This window comes from Cherax quadricarinatus, chromosome 74 (assembly GCF_038502225.1).
Source record: "Cherax quadricarinatus isolate ZL_2023a chromosome 74, ASM3850222v1, whole genome shotgun sequence".
Taxonomy (NCBI): Eukaryota; Metazoa; Arthropoda; class Malacostraca; order Decapoda; family Parastacidae; genus Cherax; species Cherax quadricarinatus.
In genome coordinates this window covers 13499568-13519694 of record NC_091365.1, presented here as the reverse complement: position 1 = coordinate 13519694, position 20127 = coordinate 13499568, and the positions used below count along the sequence as shown (strand labels likewise).

General features: G+C 41.0%; 1 protein-coding gene across 4 annotated transcripts in view; it reads left to right on the top strand.

Moving 5' to 3' along the window:
- The first annotated feature begins 708 nt into the window (after positions 1 to 708).
- The window catches only part of LOC128700130 (uncharacterized), an 84797-nt gene continuing 65378 nt past the window's right edge, over positions 709 to 20127 (top strand). For 2 of the 4 annotated variants that reach the window (XM_070100791.1, XM_070100790.1), the window contains exon 1: positions 709 to 964. In XM_070100791.1, the coding sequence (XP_069956892.1) occupies positions 913 to 964 (52 nt within the window). In that variant the 5' untranslated portion in view covers positions 709 to 912. Of the gene's footprint in view, positions 965 to 2781; positions 3006 to 4915; positions 5124 to 7543; positions 7768 to 10532; positions 10735 to 17724; positions 17807 to 20127 lie in introns of all 4 variants that reach the window. The other 2 variants (XM_053793084.2, XM_053793083.2) reach the window with 2 other exon arrangements.

Below are 20127 nucleotides of genomic sequence, written 5' to 3'. Positions count from 1 at the left end.
AGACGCACAGTAAAAAGGACTTTGAAACCACGTTTCTTGTGCATAAGAAAGTACTGACACATACGCTGCTGTGTGTCCTGGATACTGCACGCGAAGGTAAACGAAGCACCACCACGTAACGTTAAGGAAAGTTTTTTTTTCTTTACGTGATGCTTAAAATAACGTGGACTTCGCTCAGTCAAGTTAAACTATTAGAAATGGCCATATTTTGAATAGGCGATCCTATGTCACTGCCTCATTTTTAAACTGGGAGGGGATTTTAGAGTTTAGACAAACTACCGGATTGGAACTGGAATGTTATGTAGATATTAACAATGTGGAGTAAATGATATTATATGTATGTGGCACTTTTTTTTATTCAAAAAGGTGAGCCCACACTGTGAGTACCTTTATTTTCTACAACGTTATTTTCCAACAGGAGATATCTTATCCTAACCCTTCTCTGCTTTGTATTGGACTGAAGAAGCCATTGTGTGGCGAAACGTTTCCTTAATAAAGATTCCCATATGTTGCATAAGTGTCTCGATCATCAACTTGTCGGTTTTCAAACCATTTATCACGCAGGAGATATCTTTATTACTCATTATGTTTCTCTGCCACACAGTGGGGTTTATCAATTGGAATACCTAATTATCAATGCAGTGAACTGACTGTTTCCCAGGGACGTGATAAGACTGTCTTGACGGCGGACTGGCAAGTGTATATATACCTGCCGAACTGATGGCTGACAGCCAGACGGAACCTCTGTGTCAGTGTACGCAAGATTCCACTGGCACCTCTGTCACAGCTTATTTTCTTTTACCTATTATCTTATTGAATTAGCTATCTAAAATACGTTAATAGGGCATAATTAATTATCTTTCAACTGAAATCTATTGTGCTGAAGCGACCAAGAAGTTTTCCAAGAAAGTCATGAAGATCGTAGTTTCTGTTATCGGTGTGGTCCTGGTGGCCGCCCTTACCCGTGAGTATTGCAGTACGCAGAATTAATGAATCAGAATCAAATATACATTTACAAACATCAAATATGAATTTAAATTTCTGGGCTGAATCTGTCTTTGGTTTATATTAGGAAACATTATATTTCTTGATTAATAAAATATCCCACTGTACATATGAGTTACTAACTAAACTTTAAACTGAATGAAAATTGTGTATGTGAATATTTGAGTTGGATGGAAGTTTTATAGAAGGACTTTCATTAAACTTGTTACATTTAGCTTGTATACAGTGAGTAAAAATATCTTGACTGCTGATATTAACTTGGCTCGACATTGTTGTGTTCATAAATCCAAAATGTTATTACCAGAAAATACATCTTATGTCATTTCATTTCCATCAACTTATAGCTTAAAATGCCCTATTTATGCTTAAATATATTACTGAAACCTCCATTATGAGGCTTCATAAATTCATCTGGTTAATTATATTTGCAAACTTCTATGTTTTTATTTATTATTATCACACTGGCCGATTCCCACCAAGGCAGGGTGGCCAGAAAAAGAAAAACTTTCACCATCATTCACTCCATCACTGTCTTGCCAGAAGGGTGCTTTACACTACAGTTTTTAAACTGCAACATTAACACCCCTCCTTCAGAGTGCAGGCACTGTACTTCCCATCTCCAGGACTCAAGTCCGGCCTGCCGGTTTCCCTGAATCCCTTCATAAATGTTACTTTGCTCACACTCCAACAGCACGTCAAGTATTAAAAACCATTTGTCTCCATTCACTCCTATCAAACACGCTCACGCATGCCTGCTGGAAGTCCAAGCCCCTCGCACACAAAACCTCCTTTACCCCCTCCCTCCAACCTTTCCTAGGCCGACCCCTACCCCGCCTTCCTTCCACTACAGACTGATACACTCTTGAAGTCATTCTGTTTCGCTCCATTCTCTCCACATGTCCGAACCACCTCAACAACCCTTCCTCAGCCCTCTGGACAACAGTTTTGGTAATCCCGCACCTCCTCCTAACTTCCAAACTACGAATTCTCTGCATTATATTCACACCACACATTGCTCTCAGACATGACATCTCCACTGCCTCCAGCCTTCTCCTCGCTGCAACATTCATCACCCATGCTTCACACCCATATAAGAGCGTTGGTAAAACTATACTCTCATGGACAAAGTTCTTTGTCTCCACAGACTCCTAAGTGCACCACTCACTCTTTTTCCCTCATCAATTCTATGATTCACGTCATCTTTCATAGACCCATCCGCTGACACGTCCACTCACAAATATCTGAATACGTTCACCTCCTCCATACTCTCTCCCTCCAATCTGATATCCAATCTTTCATAACCTAATCTTCTATGTATTTTCTACAATTTTTACAACGATTGTTTAGCAAAGTATACTATGTTTTGAGATAATGTTTTTATGAGTTAAGTCCGTAAGACTTATGAAGAATCAATAAAACAATATAGTTGACAATTTGTAAGAAGTATCTATCATAACATATATCAATTTTATGTGGAATAAATAATAAAAAGTGTTTCTGTGAAATAAGTAAAAAAAAAAAATTTCTGTATATGATTTAACAACAATTTTGAGCATTGCTCATGTATTTTTTTTTACATCATATTCTTCCGAAATTAATTTGTCCTCTCCGACATAATAAACAGAACACTGAAAATGTTTGTTAATGATTATTATAAATTTCATTAAAACTCCATGTTATGCAGGCTACTGATTTGCTGTGATGAATTTATGTGTAGTTTGGGAATATAAAATAAGGTCCACTAACTTCATAACACTCCTTGATAATTGTAAACAGTGTTTGCAGATGCCGCTCACGAGTGTGAGAGGACCTGTGAGGCTGGGGACACCCGTACTTGTTATTACACCTTCAATCTTCAGGAGTACCACACAATGAGTCGTGCTTGCTTCAACTGCCCGTTTAACACGACTGACTGCTCCCGTCCTGAATGTATAGCCGGTGATGGTGTAGCCAGGCCTCTTATTACGATCAACCGCCAGCTCCCGGGACCAAGCATAAACGTGAGCTCCACGCAGATACCACAGAAACAATTTATGACAGTGTTCAAACATTCTAAACGGATCTTATCGGATTTTTGCTATTCATTCTCTCAGTAGCATTTAATTACCTCCCATAAGGTGCCCTGTGGCCTACTGGCATAAGCTCATGCTTCACACGGTGAGGGTCTGGGTTCGATTCCTGGCAAAGGGACAGAAACATTAGGCGTGTTTCCTTACACCGGTTGTCCATGTTCACCCATCAGTAATAATGGGTACCTGGGTGTTAGATGACTGGTGTGGTTCGCGTCCAGGGACAAAATTGACCTGATTTGACCGAAATACTCTGCATAATAAGCGACTTTCTATATAGTAGTATGTTATTGATGTCAGCTAGGACTGTATACCTTGTACATGTACTTGTAAAAATGAAAATATTACATTATGTTATTATTATGGGAGGCCCGGAGAACCAAACCACCTGCTTCCCAGACCAAGACTATGTGCCGCTCTCCAGACTCAGTCGTTTCCTCAGTCCCACTTGTGTTTACCTCTTCATGGGGAGTTCCTTGACGCCTGTGAGGGGATCCTGATCCAAGGAATTTGACCCGGCCTCCTCTTACCTGGATCGAACCTGATTACCTCCCATCCCTCAGATGGGAGGTAATCAGATAGTTAGGGAGGCTCCAGTATCTTGGATGACAACCCCTTCAGCGCCATTAAAATTCCACGAACGGGGAAGAGAGTGGGTGGTGCACTGAGGCATCTGTGAAAGACAAAGAACTTTATCCATGAAGGCAAAAAAAAAAAATAATATGCGAGTACATGATTGTATCAACACTATTAAATAGGTGCAAAGCAATGGTTTTAAACGTTGCAGCGTGCAACAGTTGGGTATCTGAAACGTTTGGCCTGCACAGTAGGCTTCTTAAGTCAGATACAAAGGCAGCAGCAGAGATGAAATAAAGATGATGTAATCAGTCCATCAACCTTGGCGAAAAACTATTTGAGGTGGTCAGTCCCTCAGCCTGGAGACGAGTTCAGCTCCATGATCCGGAACGATATGAAGCTGAAGCATGAGAACGGAGTCTTAAATACTGTCGAAGGTGAGGTGGAAGATCTTGAAGACGTTGTAAATGACGAGATCCACTAGTGGAATCGAACCCTTCTCACTCCCAACTAGTAGATACGCAGTGAAGGATGAAAGATATCCTCTGTACCAAGATACCGTGTTTCTGCAGTGTCTGACAGTACTTTCTTCGAGATCTTCCATCTCACCTTCGACAGTATTTAAGACTCCATTCTCATGTTTCCGCTTCATGTCGTTCCAGATCATGGAGATGATAGGCTGAGGGACTGACCACGCTAAATACTTTTTCTTCAAGGTTGATGGACTAATGACATCATCTTAATTTCATCTCCACTGTTTCTTTGGTGTTTGACTGAAGAAGTCTACTGTGTAGGCGGAACGTTTCATCAATAAAGACATCCAACTGCTGCACATACGTTTTAATTTTCAACTTGTCGGTCTTTCATACTATTTCCAACAAAACTGTAAGTTATTTTTCTCAAATTTCAGTAGTTAATGAAGTAACAGATCAATTTGGATTCGAGTCCTCCATCTGGGATTACCAGCCCGTCATCTTAGTCCACTGGAGCACAGTTTCACAAAGTTCTCTTCACTATAATCCTGGGTAGGTTAGTGGTGGCCACTAACTGGGACTAGCTGGCTACTGCAAATAATAGTTTTAGTCACAGGCTGCTTGTTGGGTCAGAGTTCCTCATACAAGTTTGTGATCAGGTCCCGGTCTGAGGCCATTATCTACGTGCCACGAATTCTGGTTAGGTAAACCTTACGACCCTCTGTGGTTTAGTGGTTCCGATATATTACACATGTTATATTAGCATTATAACAGCTGTTCCTTCCTGGTCAGGTGTGCGAGGGAGACCGGGTGGTGGTGGATGTGTACAACTGGATGCTGTCGGACACTGAGACCATCCACTTTCACGGGCACCACATGAAAGATTTTCAATACTATGATGGTGTCCCCTTTGTCACTCAGTGCCCCATCTTAGGCGGCTCCTTCCGCTATAACTTCGTGACTACAAACAGTGGCACTCTCTGGTGGCACTCTCACTCGGGTATGTTGATAACCAACCACTAGAGGGTATTGTGGTGAATCTTGTGTGTTATTTTATATAATTAAAAAAAAAAAAAAACTCACCCTTGATCAAAAGTGAACAGTTAAACACTATATTATCATCGTAAATTCTGAAAATGTATAAAAGTTTGTACAGTATACGGAGAGGTGTGTATTTCTCGATGTATATACGAGTATATTCAATCGCTATATTGATGTATGAATTATTCTTCAGTGGTGAAATCCCCTCACATAGACGATAGATTTAAAAAAAAATATGTTTAATACATAATGATAGAGCACATCACCTCCAACTCTCATTCCTCACGAATATTAAATGTTTCGCATAGTTAGTAATTTGTTTTATTTTCTAGGACCAGCTCTTTAGTTAGTAACATAATTGACAATGAGTTATTTCTTGTAAGTCACCCAAAATAATTTCCGTGTTAGAGTAAATTTCCAGTGACTCGTCTCACAACGTTAATCTCACCATATGTGCACACCTCATATATATCATTAATTTTGATACGTCTGCCTTTTTAGGTTGTGGATAGTAAAACAATTTCATATTATACACAAGAAAACCCGCACATAGGAGAAAGACACTTATAACCCGTTTCGACACGGACCATTAACTAGCCGCTAGTTAGGCGCTGGATATTTGTGTATTGTTCCAGTCACGGTATTGTGCCTTATTATTCTTTAATTTCATACATTCAACAATAAATGAGTTGGAACAGAGAAGAAGCTTTTAGCCAGTTAACTTAGTAATAAAATCATGTATACTCTTATTTTTTAGTAAACAACGTCAAAAATCATTCATATAATTTGGATGAACTGAACAATAGACGATAGAAGCTGAACGTTGGTCCATTAAGTCTCTTAGCCCTGATAAATGAGTTTAACGTTGTTTTGCATTTGCCTTTAACGTGGTCACATGAAAATAAAGGTCTTTGAACTTATTTCTATGACAAGCCTATGGCAAAAATGGAAGTTACCTGTTATCTATGAGAGATACAAGTATAGCTGGTAGATGTGCTCACTTGCTGTAATAGTCACCAGTCACGGGTAGTAACAGTCATCAACAGGTAGTCTTCTGGAGTGTTTTATTCTCAGTGTTGTTAAATTAGACACATGTGCAACTCTTGGGTATCTTTATAGAGGATACCCAAGAGTTGCACATGTGTCTAATTTAACAACATGTCGGTTCTTTGAACCATTCATCTTGATTCTCAGTGTTCTCCACAACACTATATAGGCCTTGAATATTCATGTTGTCAATTGGACAACACTGTTACAATATTCATAGAAAAACATTAAACCCATGGGGTTGATAATGCGCTTTGGGAGTGGGCGGTAGTCAGGTTTAATTAGACAGGATATGGTAACTACAGTGTCTTTTCTCAAGAGTCCTTAACCAGATGGTCGTTTAAGTGTCTCGGTAAACGTTGAAAACTTCTCCTTATACTATCCATAAAAGAAGGTTAAAATATCCCCCGAATCCCTAATTTCGAACATACATATGACACTACAGTGTTACATTGGTCAAGAGAGGAGTAAAAACCACACAAAATATCAATCGTCGTCAGGTCTTCAATTCCCGGTATGTAATAATATTGGTAGGAATACCGACAATATGTAAAGTAAAAGGACACAAGTGCAACTAATGTGACATTTTACTGTGGCAACGTTTCGCTCTCCAGGAGCTCTGTCAAGCCGTTACAAACAGTACATGGACACAGAGGGTATAAATAGGCTCAGAGTGAGGTGCAATACTAGTGGTAGTAGTAGTAGTAGTAGTGATATAAGTAGTAGTAGTAGTAGTAGTAGTAATACAATATGGTAGAGCAATTAACTCGTACATAAAAATAGGTTAGAGAAATATAGACTGGATAGAGAAGGCCTGTTTCAGTGTTCACTCTCTGTAATGTGCTTTGTGCAGTATTAACAGGAGAGACTATGTGATGGCAGGGTTTACTGTTTTCAGGAGGATTCTCGCTAAGACTTTAGATATGGTGAAGCTGGCTTTGTTTTGTTTAATTGTATTCGAAACAGTGATTAGTGCTGATTCTAGGCACTTGCGTCTGCGGAAATTAGTTTCTTTGATCACTAATTGGGCGTCCCTGAATTTCATGAGATGACTGGTGGAATTTCGGTGTTGTACACTGGCGTTGTTCAAGTTATCGTTCCTACATGTTATCTACCATATTGTATTACTACTACTACAACTTATGTCACTACTACTACTACTACCACTAGTATTGCACCTCACTCTGAGCCTACATATACCATCTGTGTCCATGTACTGTTTGTAACGGCCTGACAAAGCTCCTGGAGAGCGAAACGTTGCCACAATAAAATGTCACATTAGTTGTACTTGTGTCCTTTTACTTTACAAATTCCCGGTATGTCGTCTATCAGGTCTTCACCGAGGAAGTGGTGTGTTTGGTGCATTCGTCGTGAGGGAGGTAGAGGACCCCATGGCTTGGTCCTACGACGTGGACCTGCCCGAACACGTAATCATCTTCAACGATTGGTTCCACGTCTCCACCCCCGACAAGTTTTTTAACCGCTATCTTTTCACCGATGACGACTTCGCTACGAACATCCTCGTCAACGGCAAGGGCAGGCTATTCGAAGCACAGGTATGTTTTCTTAGTCGGTCGTAGTGATTATGATCTTCTTATGTAAAACTTGAAGTCTTTTTTTTATCCCAAACAAGTGTGCATTCATTGTTGCAGTATCTCGGTGAAAATTAAAATATTTATCAAAAGAATGTACTAGGGCAGGTTCGGCATGTTGGTGCTACTCTGCCTCCCAAGAACCCCCCATACCAAAAAAAAAAAAATTGCTTTATGCATCCTAGAGGGATTCAACTTTAATGACTTACCTTAAAGTTAATGAGTAGTGGGATATGTATGCCTGCAGGAACAGCCTTTTTGACTAGGCACCCGACAATGAAATCTGGATTAAATGGTGAAGAAAGTCTGGAAACGCATCACAGACACTGATTATTTAACACTGTCATATTAGCAGCATTTCTCAAGCCATTTTCAAAGAAGTGTCATGTAGTTCACTAGGAATGCAGTCAACACGGGTTATAGATTTGTGTTACTAGCCCCTTGCTCCCGGCAAGGGGCTAGTAACACTTTCTCCTTATACATTACTACGTTTAATGAGAGAAACTTTCGTTTTCTTTATATATATATATATATATATATATATATATATATATATATATATATATATATATATATATATATATATATATATATAATATATATATATATATATAATTATAGGGAAGTACCACCTCTATAGCTGGACAGAGGAGCCTCATCCTCAGAGAAGACAATAAACGTACCTCAGGGAAAACTTAAGGTTCTCCCGGAGCTGTTTGAATATTTTCTTCTCCTACCATCCCCTATATATTTTATATTCTATGTGAACATTTATTAATAAACAGAATACATTTACAGAAAAACAGACATGAATACAATGACACAATATATCAAAGATTATGAATTTCCTCCAGCTCCTCCGAGGCTGGATGCGAGCCAAGTATGCAGCAAGCATTTCCCCTCTGGATGGCCACGCTGAGGCGCTGGAACATGAAACCGGCTGCCCTTGGGTCTCTGGTGGTGTCGATGAGTCTGGAACCCAATTCTTTAAGGAAACTTGTGGCATTTTTTCCCCATGATCCCAAGGTCTTTGATCCCACTGGGACAAATTGATACTGTTGGCTTATGTCCCTGTACTTGCTGATCTTGTACTCCTCCCTGTGCTCAGCAGTTCCTCCCTGTCGCCCGACACTATGATGGATATAGGTGTCAGCCAGTGTGGACACACAAGTATAGTCTCATGCTAAGAGCTTACCATTCTTCCAAGGATAGATGGTGATCCTGTTGAGGCGGTTTGCTGGGTTGTGGGTATTGTTGGCTGCTAGTGATCGGGGCTGCCTCTCGGCTGGGCATCCAGCTGTAGCAAGGGTTCTCTTAATGATGTCATTGACCTCATTGTGTCTTGCATGCCAGCCCTTGGTTTTGGAACAGTTAAGACCATGTAGACCGTATATATACATACACACACACACACACACACACACATATATATATATATATATATATATATATATATATATATATATATATATATATATATATATATATATATATATATATATATATATATATATATATATATATATATATATACATTTTTTTTCAACAAGTCGGCCGTCTCCCACCGGGGCAGGGTGACCCAAAAAGAAAGAAAATCCCCAAAAAGAAAATACTTTCATCATCATTCAACACTTTCACCTCACTTAAACATAATCACTGTTTTTGCAGAGGTGCTCAGAACACAACAGTTTAGAAGCATGTATGTATAAAGATACACAACATATCCCTCCACACTGCCAATATCCAGAACCCCTCCTTGAGAGTGCATACATTGTACTTCCCATTTCCAGGACTCAAATCCGGCTATATAAAAATAACCGGTCTCCCTGAATCCCTTCACTAAATATTACCCTGCTCACACTCCAACAGATCGTCAGGTCCCATATACCATTCGTCTCCATTCACTCCTATCGAACACGCTCATGCACGCCTGCTGGAAGTCCAAGCCCCTCGCCCATAAAACCTCCCTTACCCCTTCCTTCCAACCTTTTCGAGGACGACCCCTACCCCGCCTTCCTTCTCCTACAGATTTAAATGCTCTCCATGTCATTCTACTTTGATCCATTCTCTCTAAATGACCAAACCACATCAACAACCCGTCTTCAGCCTTCTGACTAATACTTTTATTAACTCCACACCTTCTCCTAATTTCCACACTCCGAATTTTCTGCATAATATATATATATATATATATATATATATATATATATATATATATATATATATATATATATATATATATATATATATATACATGCATACATACATACATAGGTATCTAGGATGGGGTCTACCTCTGGTGCAAATTGTGGACTCACAGCCTCAGAGAAGCTTTTGAAATTTTATAAGCATTATTAGGATTATGGTTGACAAATGTTAAGGCCAAATTTCATAAATTAATGCATCTCACTCTAAGTCAAATATCTGAAGATAGTTTCACACGAAACTCATAAAAATTAATTTAGAAACAATACAACTTTATAATTTATATTCAGAGTTATTTATAAGCAGGACTAATTATTTAGTTCATCTTCAGCAAAATCGAACGTACGAACCTTGTTTATATTTCATAAATGCTGATGAAGCATGGTTAAAATGCTCACATTTGGTAGCAATTAACCTGTTTTTTTTTGGAATTCTGCTCTTCATTAATTTACTTTTGTTAAACTATAATTGTTTTTGTTTACGCTTAAGGCTTATGAGATAACTTATGGTCACTGTTTCTCCAGTACGAGGGTGAGGAGGAAGCATCTACGCCAGTGGAGGTGGTGAAGGTGACACCAGGACTGCGTCACCGTCTTCGTCTCATCAACGCCGGGGGACTCAATTGCCCCACGATTGTCTCCGTCGACAACCACCAACTTAATGTCATCGGCACCGATGGGGATCCCATTGAACCATACGTTGCTGATTCCATCGTTCTGCATTCTGGTAAGTTCACCCTCTAAGAATGCATGCTTGATGTTGAACTACTCTTGATCAGAGGAATTTGAGTTATCCTTCTTATAGGGGTTTATTTCTTCCTTTCACACACACACGCACAAACAATACGTAGTTGAATCTCATAGCACCCTGCCAGGACCCCTAACCCCCACAAACCCCCCAGAATACAGTGCTAGAGAGGAAACAAAGTATGGTACACCAACGCTGATGGTATAACGAAGTGGGAGGAGTTACACGAAAGAATCACACAGGCGTCACCAAACACCACAGCCCTCACAGAAACCAGGCTTGCAGGAATGATAACAAATGTTATCTTTCCAACTGGATATCAGATCCTGAGGAAAGACAGAGAGAACAGGGAAGTGGAGGAGTGGCACTGCTAGTCAAAAACCAATGGAATTTTGAGGAGTTGAAGATAGGGGACAGGGGAGAGGCAAGGAATTATACAATAAGAGCATTTTAGACTGGAGGTCCCAAGGTGGTGATGGCAGTGATGAATAACCCACCACAGAACAACAGGCCAAGACAAGAATATGATGAGAGTAACGGAGAGATGGTTGACACACTGGCTGAAGTGGCCAGAAGGGCCTATTTGAGCAGTGAGCAGGGCAAAGCTACTGGTCGTGGGTGACTTCAACCACAAAGAAATAGACTGGGAAAACCTTGAGCAACATGAAGGCCCAGAAACGTGGAGAGTTAAGATGTTGGAGGTGGTACTGGAAAACCTCATGCACCAACACATTAGGGACACTGCCAGAGAGAGGGAAGAGGATAAACCACCTAGACTAGACCTAGTATTTACCTTGAACAGTGCAGATATTGAGAACATCACATATGAAAGGCTCCTAGGAGATAGTGACTACGTGGTTCTAAGTTTCAAATACACAGTAGTTACAAGTGGAGAGGAAGGCAGGCAGGGGAAAAGGAATGAAGCCAAACTAAAAGAGAGGGGGCTATACAGGCATGAGGAATTTCCTGTGCAAGGTCCAATGAGACAGAAGTGGAAAGGAAAACAGTAAACGAGATGCTGAGATATATGATAACAATATGCAAGGAAGATGAAGAAAGGTTTGTACCCAAGGGTAACAGACATAATGAGAAGGCCAGGACGAGCCCTTGGTTCACCCAAAAGTGTAGAGAGGCTAAAACCAAGTGTGCTAGATAATGGAAAAAAGTATAGAAGGCAAAGGACCCAGGAGACCAAAGAGAGTAGTCGAAGAGCAAGAAATGAATATGGACAGGTAAGGAGAGAGGCCCAGCGACAATACGAAAAGGACATAACAGCGAGAGCTAAGTCTGAACCGAAGCTGTTGTACAGTCACATCAGGAAGATTACAACCTTCGAAGACCAAGTAATCAGGATGAGGAAGGAAGGAGGGGAGTTTACAAGAAACGACCTTGAAGTATGTGATGAGCTTAACATAAGATTCAAAGAAATATTCACAGTGGAAACAGAAAGGACTCTGGAAAGACGGAGAGGTGGGGTACACCAACAGGTGCTGGACACGATACGTACAACCGAGGAGGTGGTGAAGAGGCTGCTAAGCGAACTAGATGTCTCAAAGGCGATGGATGAGGGCTAGATAACATCTCTCCGTGGTTCCTGAGAGAGGGAGGACAGGCGCTCTAACAACCACTAACAACAATCTTTAACACATCTATCGAAGCAGGGCGACTACCTGAGGTATGGAAGACAGTAAATGTAGTCCCAATTTTTAAAATATGAGACAGACACGCAGTATTAAACTTCAGACCAATGTCACTGACATGCATTGTTTCAAAATCATGGAGAAGATTATCAGAAAAATAGTGGTGGACCACCTAGAAAGGAATGAGCTTATAAACGACAACCAGCATGGATTCAGAGACGGGAAATCCTGTGTCACGAACCTACTAGAGTTCTACGACAAGGTGACAGCAGTGAGACAAGAGAGAGAGAGAGAGAGAGAGAGAGAGAGAGAGAGAGAGAGAGAGAGAGAGAGAGAGAGAGAGAGAGACAGAGAGAGAGAGAGAGAGAGAGAGAGAGAGAGAGAGAGAGAGAGAGAGAGAGAGAGAGAGAGAGAGAGAGAGAGAGAGAGAGAGAGAGAGAGAGGTGGGTAGATTGCATATTCTTGGCCTGCAAGAAGACTTAAAAATTTTTGAAGGCTTTTGTCTTGTAGGCGAAGAAATTTGCGAGTGAGAAGATGAAGATTTGAGAACAGAATGAGGTGACGGGGTAGGAACCTCGGACTCCAGGATTGCAAAAAAGTTAGATACAGAGGTGACTGTGGAAAGTGTGACCACAGGGGAGGCTGCGAGAGTTGGGACTCCAGAGGTTGGGGGCCACTTAGTAACTCGAGAATAAGAAATGCAGGGAAGTCTACCCTGGAGGCGTAGGTGAGAGACCGCTATTGCGTGAGTAAAATCTCTGTCTCTTTGAGACAACGGATTTCTCGTTTATTTAAGTAAACTTGGCAACGACGAGAATAAGATGAGTAAGTTTCATTATAATTATGGCAAGAGGGAGGTAGACTACAAGATGTATTGGTATGGTCATTGGCACCACACACTGGACATTCATCCATGGACCTGCAATATTTCGCTGGATGGCCTAAACGCCAGCAATTTCTACAACGGTGTTCCTCAATATAAACCGAGGACGGAAGCTCACGGCAGTCAAAGGTTAAGCGAGCTACAGTGCAAGGGGTAGCGCCTCCACCCCAGGCAGGAAGTACATACGTGTCTACTTTAAGAACTGGGAGGTCTTGGAGCTCAAGCTACTCCAGAATATCGTCACGCATGTCTGGAAATTACGTTGAACAATGGTACGAGGTAAAATGACGGTACCACTACAGGAATTGAGAAAATGGTGTTTTTGAATTGTTACAGGAATAGCATCAATGGTGGTAAGGAGAAAAACATCGTGAGCTTGGCTAGCATTTTGTATCGAGACGATATTGCACCGCTCTTTACAGGTTGAAACGGAATATTTCGACCACCGTGGCGTAGGAATGCCTTGCTGATACTATGATCAGAAAGATAGTCTGAAGATGTCTGCTGCAGAGTGAAAAATATAGTCCATTGTATATCACACCCAAAATTAGTTTTTCTCGGCCCCAGCTTCTCGAGGGCCGAGAAAAACTAATTTTGGGTGTGATTTACAGGGCCCCAAATCTTGATAGGGAGTGCAGTAAACTTCTATGGGACGAAATTCGTAAGGCATCTACATACGAAAATGTTGTGCTAATGGGAGATTTCAACTATAGACAGATTGACTGGAGCAATTTGACAGGAAATTTAGAGTCAGGTGACTTTCTTGATACGATCCAGGATTGTTTTTTAAAACAGTTTGTGACAGAGCCAACTAGGGGAAATAACCTCCTTGACTTGGTTCTTGCCAGTAGGGAAACACTAATTAATAATCTTGAGGTTAATGATGAGCTTGGGGAAAGTGATCACAAATCACTCAGTTTTAATATATCATGGAATTCCCCTAATAATGGCAATCAAGTCTCCGTCCCTGACTTTCGCTTGGCTGATTTCGTAGGACTGAAAAATTACTTAGGTGGGCTGAACTGGAATGACCTGACTAAGGGTCAGGTAGGTGGTGATGGTTGCCGATATGATGCTTTCCAGGGCATAGTTCTAGCTGCTCAGTCAAATTATGTTCCAAATAGGGAAATCAGATCAAACAAAAATGATCCTAAATGGATGAACAATAGATTAAAATATCTGATTGGTCAAAAGAGAGGCATATATAGGCAAATCAAAAGAGGAGAGGGGCAATTGAGAAATCGATATATTCAGTTAAAGAGAGAAATAAAAAAGGGAATTAGAAAAGCAAAAAGAGATTATGAGGTTAAAGTTGCAAGAGAATCGAAGACTAACCCAAAAGGATTCTTTCAGGTATACAGAAGTAAGATCAGGGACAAGATAGGCCCACTCAAAAGTTCCTCGGGTCAGCTCACTGACAGTGATAAGGAAATGTGTAGAATTTTTAACACATACTTCCTCTCAGTTTTTACACAGGAGGATACCAGCGATATTCCAGTAATGATAAATTATGTAGAACAGGACGATAATAAACTGTGCACTATTAGGGTCACAAGTGACATGGTCCTTAGGCAAATAGATAAATTAAAACCTAACAAATCCCCAGGCCCTGATGAACTGTATGCAAGGGTTCTAAAGGAATGTAAAGAGGAGCTTAGCACACCTTTGGCTAATCTTTTCAACATATCACTACAAACTGGCATGGTGCCAGATAAGTGGAAAATGGCAAATGTGATACCTATTTTCAAAACAGGTGACAGGTCCTTAGCTTCGAACTATAGACCAATAAGCCTAACCTCCATAGTGGGAAAATTTATGGAATCAATAATTGCCGAGGCAGTTCGTAGCCACCTTGAAAAGCATAAATTAATCAACGAATCTCAGCATGGTTTTACAAAGGGGCGTTCCTGCCTTACGAATTTATTAACTTTTTTCACTAAGGTATTTGAGGAGGTAGATCATGGTAATGAATATGATATTGTGTATATGGACTTCAGTAAGGCTTTTGACAGGGTCCCACATCAGAGACTATTGAGGAAAATTAAAGCACATGGAATAGGAGGAGAAATTTTTTCCTGGATAGAGGCTTGGTTGACAAATAGGCAGCAGAGAGTTTGCATAAATGGGGAGAAATCAGAGTGGGGAAGTGTCACGAGCGGTGTTCCACAGGGGTCAGTGTTGGGCCCCCTGCTGTTCACAATCTACATAAACGACATAGATGAGGGCATAAAGAGCGACATCGGCAAGTTTGCCGATGACACCAAAATAGGCCGTCGAATTCATTCTGACGAGGACATTCGAGCACTCCAGGAAGATTTGAATAGACTGATGCAGTGGTCGGAGAAGTGGCAGATGCAGTTTAATATAGACAAATGCAAAGTTCTAAATGTTGGACAGGACAATAACCATGCCACATATAAACTAAATAATGTAGATCTTAATATTACGGATTGCGAGAAAGATTTAGGAGTTCTGGTTAGCAGTAATCTGAAACCAAGACAACAGTGCATAAGTGTTCGCAATAAAGCTAATAGAATCCTTGGCTTCATATCAAGAAGCATAAATAATAGGAGTCCTCAGGTTGTTCTTCAACTCTATACATCCTTGGTTAGGCCTCATTTAGATTATGCTGCACAGTTTTGGTCACCTTATTACAGAATGGATATAAATTCTCTGGAAAATGTACAAAGGAGGATGACAAAGTTGATCCTATGTATCAGAAACCTTCCCTATGAGGATAGACTAAGGGCCCTGAATCTGCACTCTCTAGAAAGGCGTAGAATTAGGGGGGATATGATTGAGGTGTATAAATGGAAGACAGGAATAAATAAAGGGGATGTAAATAGTGTGCTTAAAATATCTAGCCTAGACAGGACTCGCAGCAATGGTTTTAAGTTGGAAAAATTCAGATTCAGGAAGGATATAGGAAAGTACTGGTTTGGTAATAGAGTTGTGGATGAGTGGAACAAACTCCCAAGTACCGTTATAGAGGCCAGAACGTTGTGTAGCTTTAAAAATAGGTTGGATAAATACATGAGTGGATGTGGGTGGGTGTGAGTTAGACCTGGTAGCTTGTGCTACCAGGTCGGTTGCCGTGTTCCTCCCTTAAGTCAATGTGACCTGACCTGACTAGGTTGGGTGCATTGGCTTAAGCCGGTAGGAGACTTGGACCTGCCTCGCATGGGCCAGTAGGCCTTCTGCAGTGTTCCTTCGTTCTTATGTTCTTATGTTCTATGTAAAGGGAGCAATTGTTACGTGAGAGGCATTCATAGCAGTATCATCAGAGATTCCATCGCAAACCACACTATTACCAAAGACCTCAACGGAATGGGATGGGCCCCGGAGGCCCTTCCCAGGTCTAGGAACTACAGTGCCTAAGGAAACCTCAAAGGCTGAAAACAGGAAAGATAAAGGGGAGGGATGGGGAGATTAGGAGGAATGGGAAAGGAGAGATGGGGAGGATGGGACAGGGAAGGGGAGTAATGTGGGGTAATTAGGTTCGATCGGAGGAAGAAGACCGAAGGGTCCAATTCCTCAGATCAAGAGCCTCTTCATCACTGCAAGGAGTCCTCCTTGATAAGGACGGAAGGGATAAACTCAGAGGTGTCCCTGTTTGCAGACAATGAGAAGCTAATGAGGAGAATTCAATCGGAGGATCAGGCAGGTCTACAAAGGGATCTGGACAAGCTGCAAGCCTGGTCCAGCAACTAGTTCCTGGAGTTTAACTTCACCAAGTGCAAAATCATGAAGAGTGGGGAAGGGCAAAGAAGACCGCAGACGGAGTACAAGCTAGGGATGCCAAAGACTCCAAACCTTACTCAAGGAAAAGGATCTTGGGGTGAATATAATACCAAGCACAACTCCTAAGGTAACAAGGATATTAGAAATTATTTCTTCAATCATAGAGTTGTCAGGAAGCGATAGCTATGAATCGACCCCTACAACTACAATTAGGTGAGTACAATTTGGTGAATATACACACACACACTTAGATTTTCAATTAAGAATGAATATAGTAAGCTGTCTAGTTACACCATTTCATGAAGCGTTAAGAGCATATTCAAAACCGTATCATTGAATTAATCGAAGTCTATGACAGGTTCACATCACACCTAAGTCTTGCCTTACGAACATATTCTCGGGTTATTGAAGTATAAAGCGGTCTGCTGAGGTATGAGATCATTTAATTATCAAAAAGGCTTTTGACATTAACCTTTCATGTTCCACATGACATTGTTCCACATGAAAGGTTATTGAGAAAACTGTGCGGAACATGAAACTAGAAGTCATATTATTCCAATAATCAGGCAGTGACATTTAATGCGGACGATCAAGTCCTTAGTGCAGGATCCGTCTTGTCAATAAATACCAGAAACCGCATGATGTTGTCTTTTATATATCTCGGTATATTTTACCATTAGTATGTACTGGGCATTGTGTCTGCAGGTGAGAGGTACGACGTGGTGCTGGAGGCAGACCAGCTGGTCGACAACTACTGGATCAGGTTCAATGGCCTCATCGACTGCACGTGAGAAGTTCACTTTAGTTTTTATGTGTACTGTTAACATCCTCATTTTCAATATTAAAAATAATTTAGTATAAAAAACATGATATATAGGTATAATATCAAAACTTGAAACATTACCCAGTATATATTGTTGGGAGCAAATATTGTATACTTTTTTTATTTATGTATGTTTCTGAAATATTATCCTAAATCCTTGCTGAAATTTAAAGAGTAAAATGTATTCCTTAAGAGTGCTGTTAGTGGAATGTTCCGTGCAACCTCTGTGTAGTCACCAGTATGTGGTTGCAGGGTTCGATTCATAGCTCCCGGCCTCGCCTCTTTACTGGTCTATAGTAAGTCACTCTCTCCCTGCTCCATGAGCTTTATCATACCTCTTCTTAAAGCTATGTATGGAATTTACCTCTACTACTTTACTCTTCAGATTATTCCATTTCCTGACAACTCTAAGGCTAAAAAAAAATATTTTCTGACATCCCTACGACTCATCTGGGTTTTCAACTTCCATCTGTGACCCTTTGTTCCTGTATCCCATCTCTGCAACATTCGAGCCATATCCACCTTGTCAGTTCATCTCAGTATTTTATATGTCGTTATCATGTGTCCCCCTATCCCTCCCATCCTCTAGTATCATCAGTTTGAGTTCCCTTAATCTCCCCTTGCAAGACATGCCCTTCAATTTTGGGACTAATATTGCTGGAAACTTTTGCACTTTCTCCGATTTCTTGACCTGTTTGACTAAATGTTGGTTCCATACTGGTACTGCATACTCCAGTATGGGTCTGATGTACACGGTGTACAATGTCGTGAATGATTCCTTACTCAAATGTCGAAACGCTATTCTCAGGTTTGCCAAGCGCCCATATACTGCAGCAGTCATTTGACTGATGTGTGCTTCAGGGGACATGTTCGTTATAATGCTTATCCCAAGATCCTTTTCTTTAAATGACTTTTGCAGCTTTTGATCTCCTAACCTGTACTCCGTCTGCGATATTCTTTGTCCTTCCCAAATCTTCACGACTTTGAACTCACTGGGGTTAAACTCCAGGAGCCATCTTTCGGACCAGACTTGTAGTCTGTCCAGATCCCCTTGTAATCTTAGCTGATCCTCGCCCGCTTGTAATCTTATCAGTTTCATGTCATCAGCGAACATAGACACTTCTGAATCTATTCCTTCCATCATGTCATTCACGTATACAAGAAACAGCAACGAACCTAGGACTGATACTTGTGGAACCCCACTCGACACATGCACCCACTCTGACACTTCATCACGTACCAACATTCGTTGTTTCCTGCCTGTCAGGTATTCTCTGATCCATCGCAGTAATTTCCCTACTATTCCTGCCTGCTCCTCTAATTTTTGTACCAGTCTCTCGTGTGGTACTGCGTCAAAAGTCTTCTTGCAGTTTCAAAAGATACAGTCTACTCATACCTCTCTCTCCTGTCTTACTTCTGTTACCATATCGTAGAATTCAAGTAGATTTGTGACACAGGATTTCCCATCTCTGAAGCCGTGCTGATTGTCACGCATGAGCCCAATCGTTTCAATGTGCTCCACCACTCTTCTCGTGATCATCTTTTCCATGACTTTACATACTATACAAGTCAATGGCACTGGTATGTAGTTTAACGCTGCCTGTCTGTCTCCTTTCTTAAAAATCTGAACTGCATTTGTTGTCTTCCATGCCTCAGGCAATTGCCCAGTTTCGATAGATTTACTGAAGATTGCTGCTAGCGGCAGCAGTATCCATGGAGATATGTTATCTGGGTACACCGTCTTTGAAGTATCTAGCTCACCTAGCAGTTTCTTCACCTCTACCTTGGTCTTGTGTATTATGTCTAGCACCTGCTTTTGCACCCTACCTTCAAGGTTTACTGGAAGCATTTCTGTCTCTATTGTGAATGCTTCTCTAAATCTTGTGTTAAGTTCATCACATACTTCCTGGTCACTCTTTGTGAGCTCCCCTCCTTTCCTCACCCTGATTACCTGGTCCTTGACTGTTGTTTCTCTCCTAATGTGACTGTATAACAACTTTTGATGCTATGCCGTTCTCGTATTGCCTCTGGGCCTCTCTCTTTATCCCTGCATATTCGTTTCTGGTTCTTCCGCTCCACTCCTTGTTTTCTTGAATCCTTTGCCTTCTATACTTTGTACCTTGGCCTTTTTACATCTCCAGTTAAACCATGGGCTCACTCGTGTGTGTGTGTGTGTGTGTGTGTGTGTGTACTCACACATAAGTTCTCAACTATACGTGGCTGCAGGGGTCGATTTACAGCTACTGGACCCGCTTCTTTATTGGCCGCTACTAGGTTCACACTCT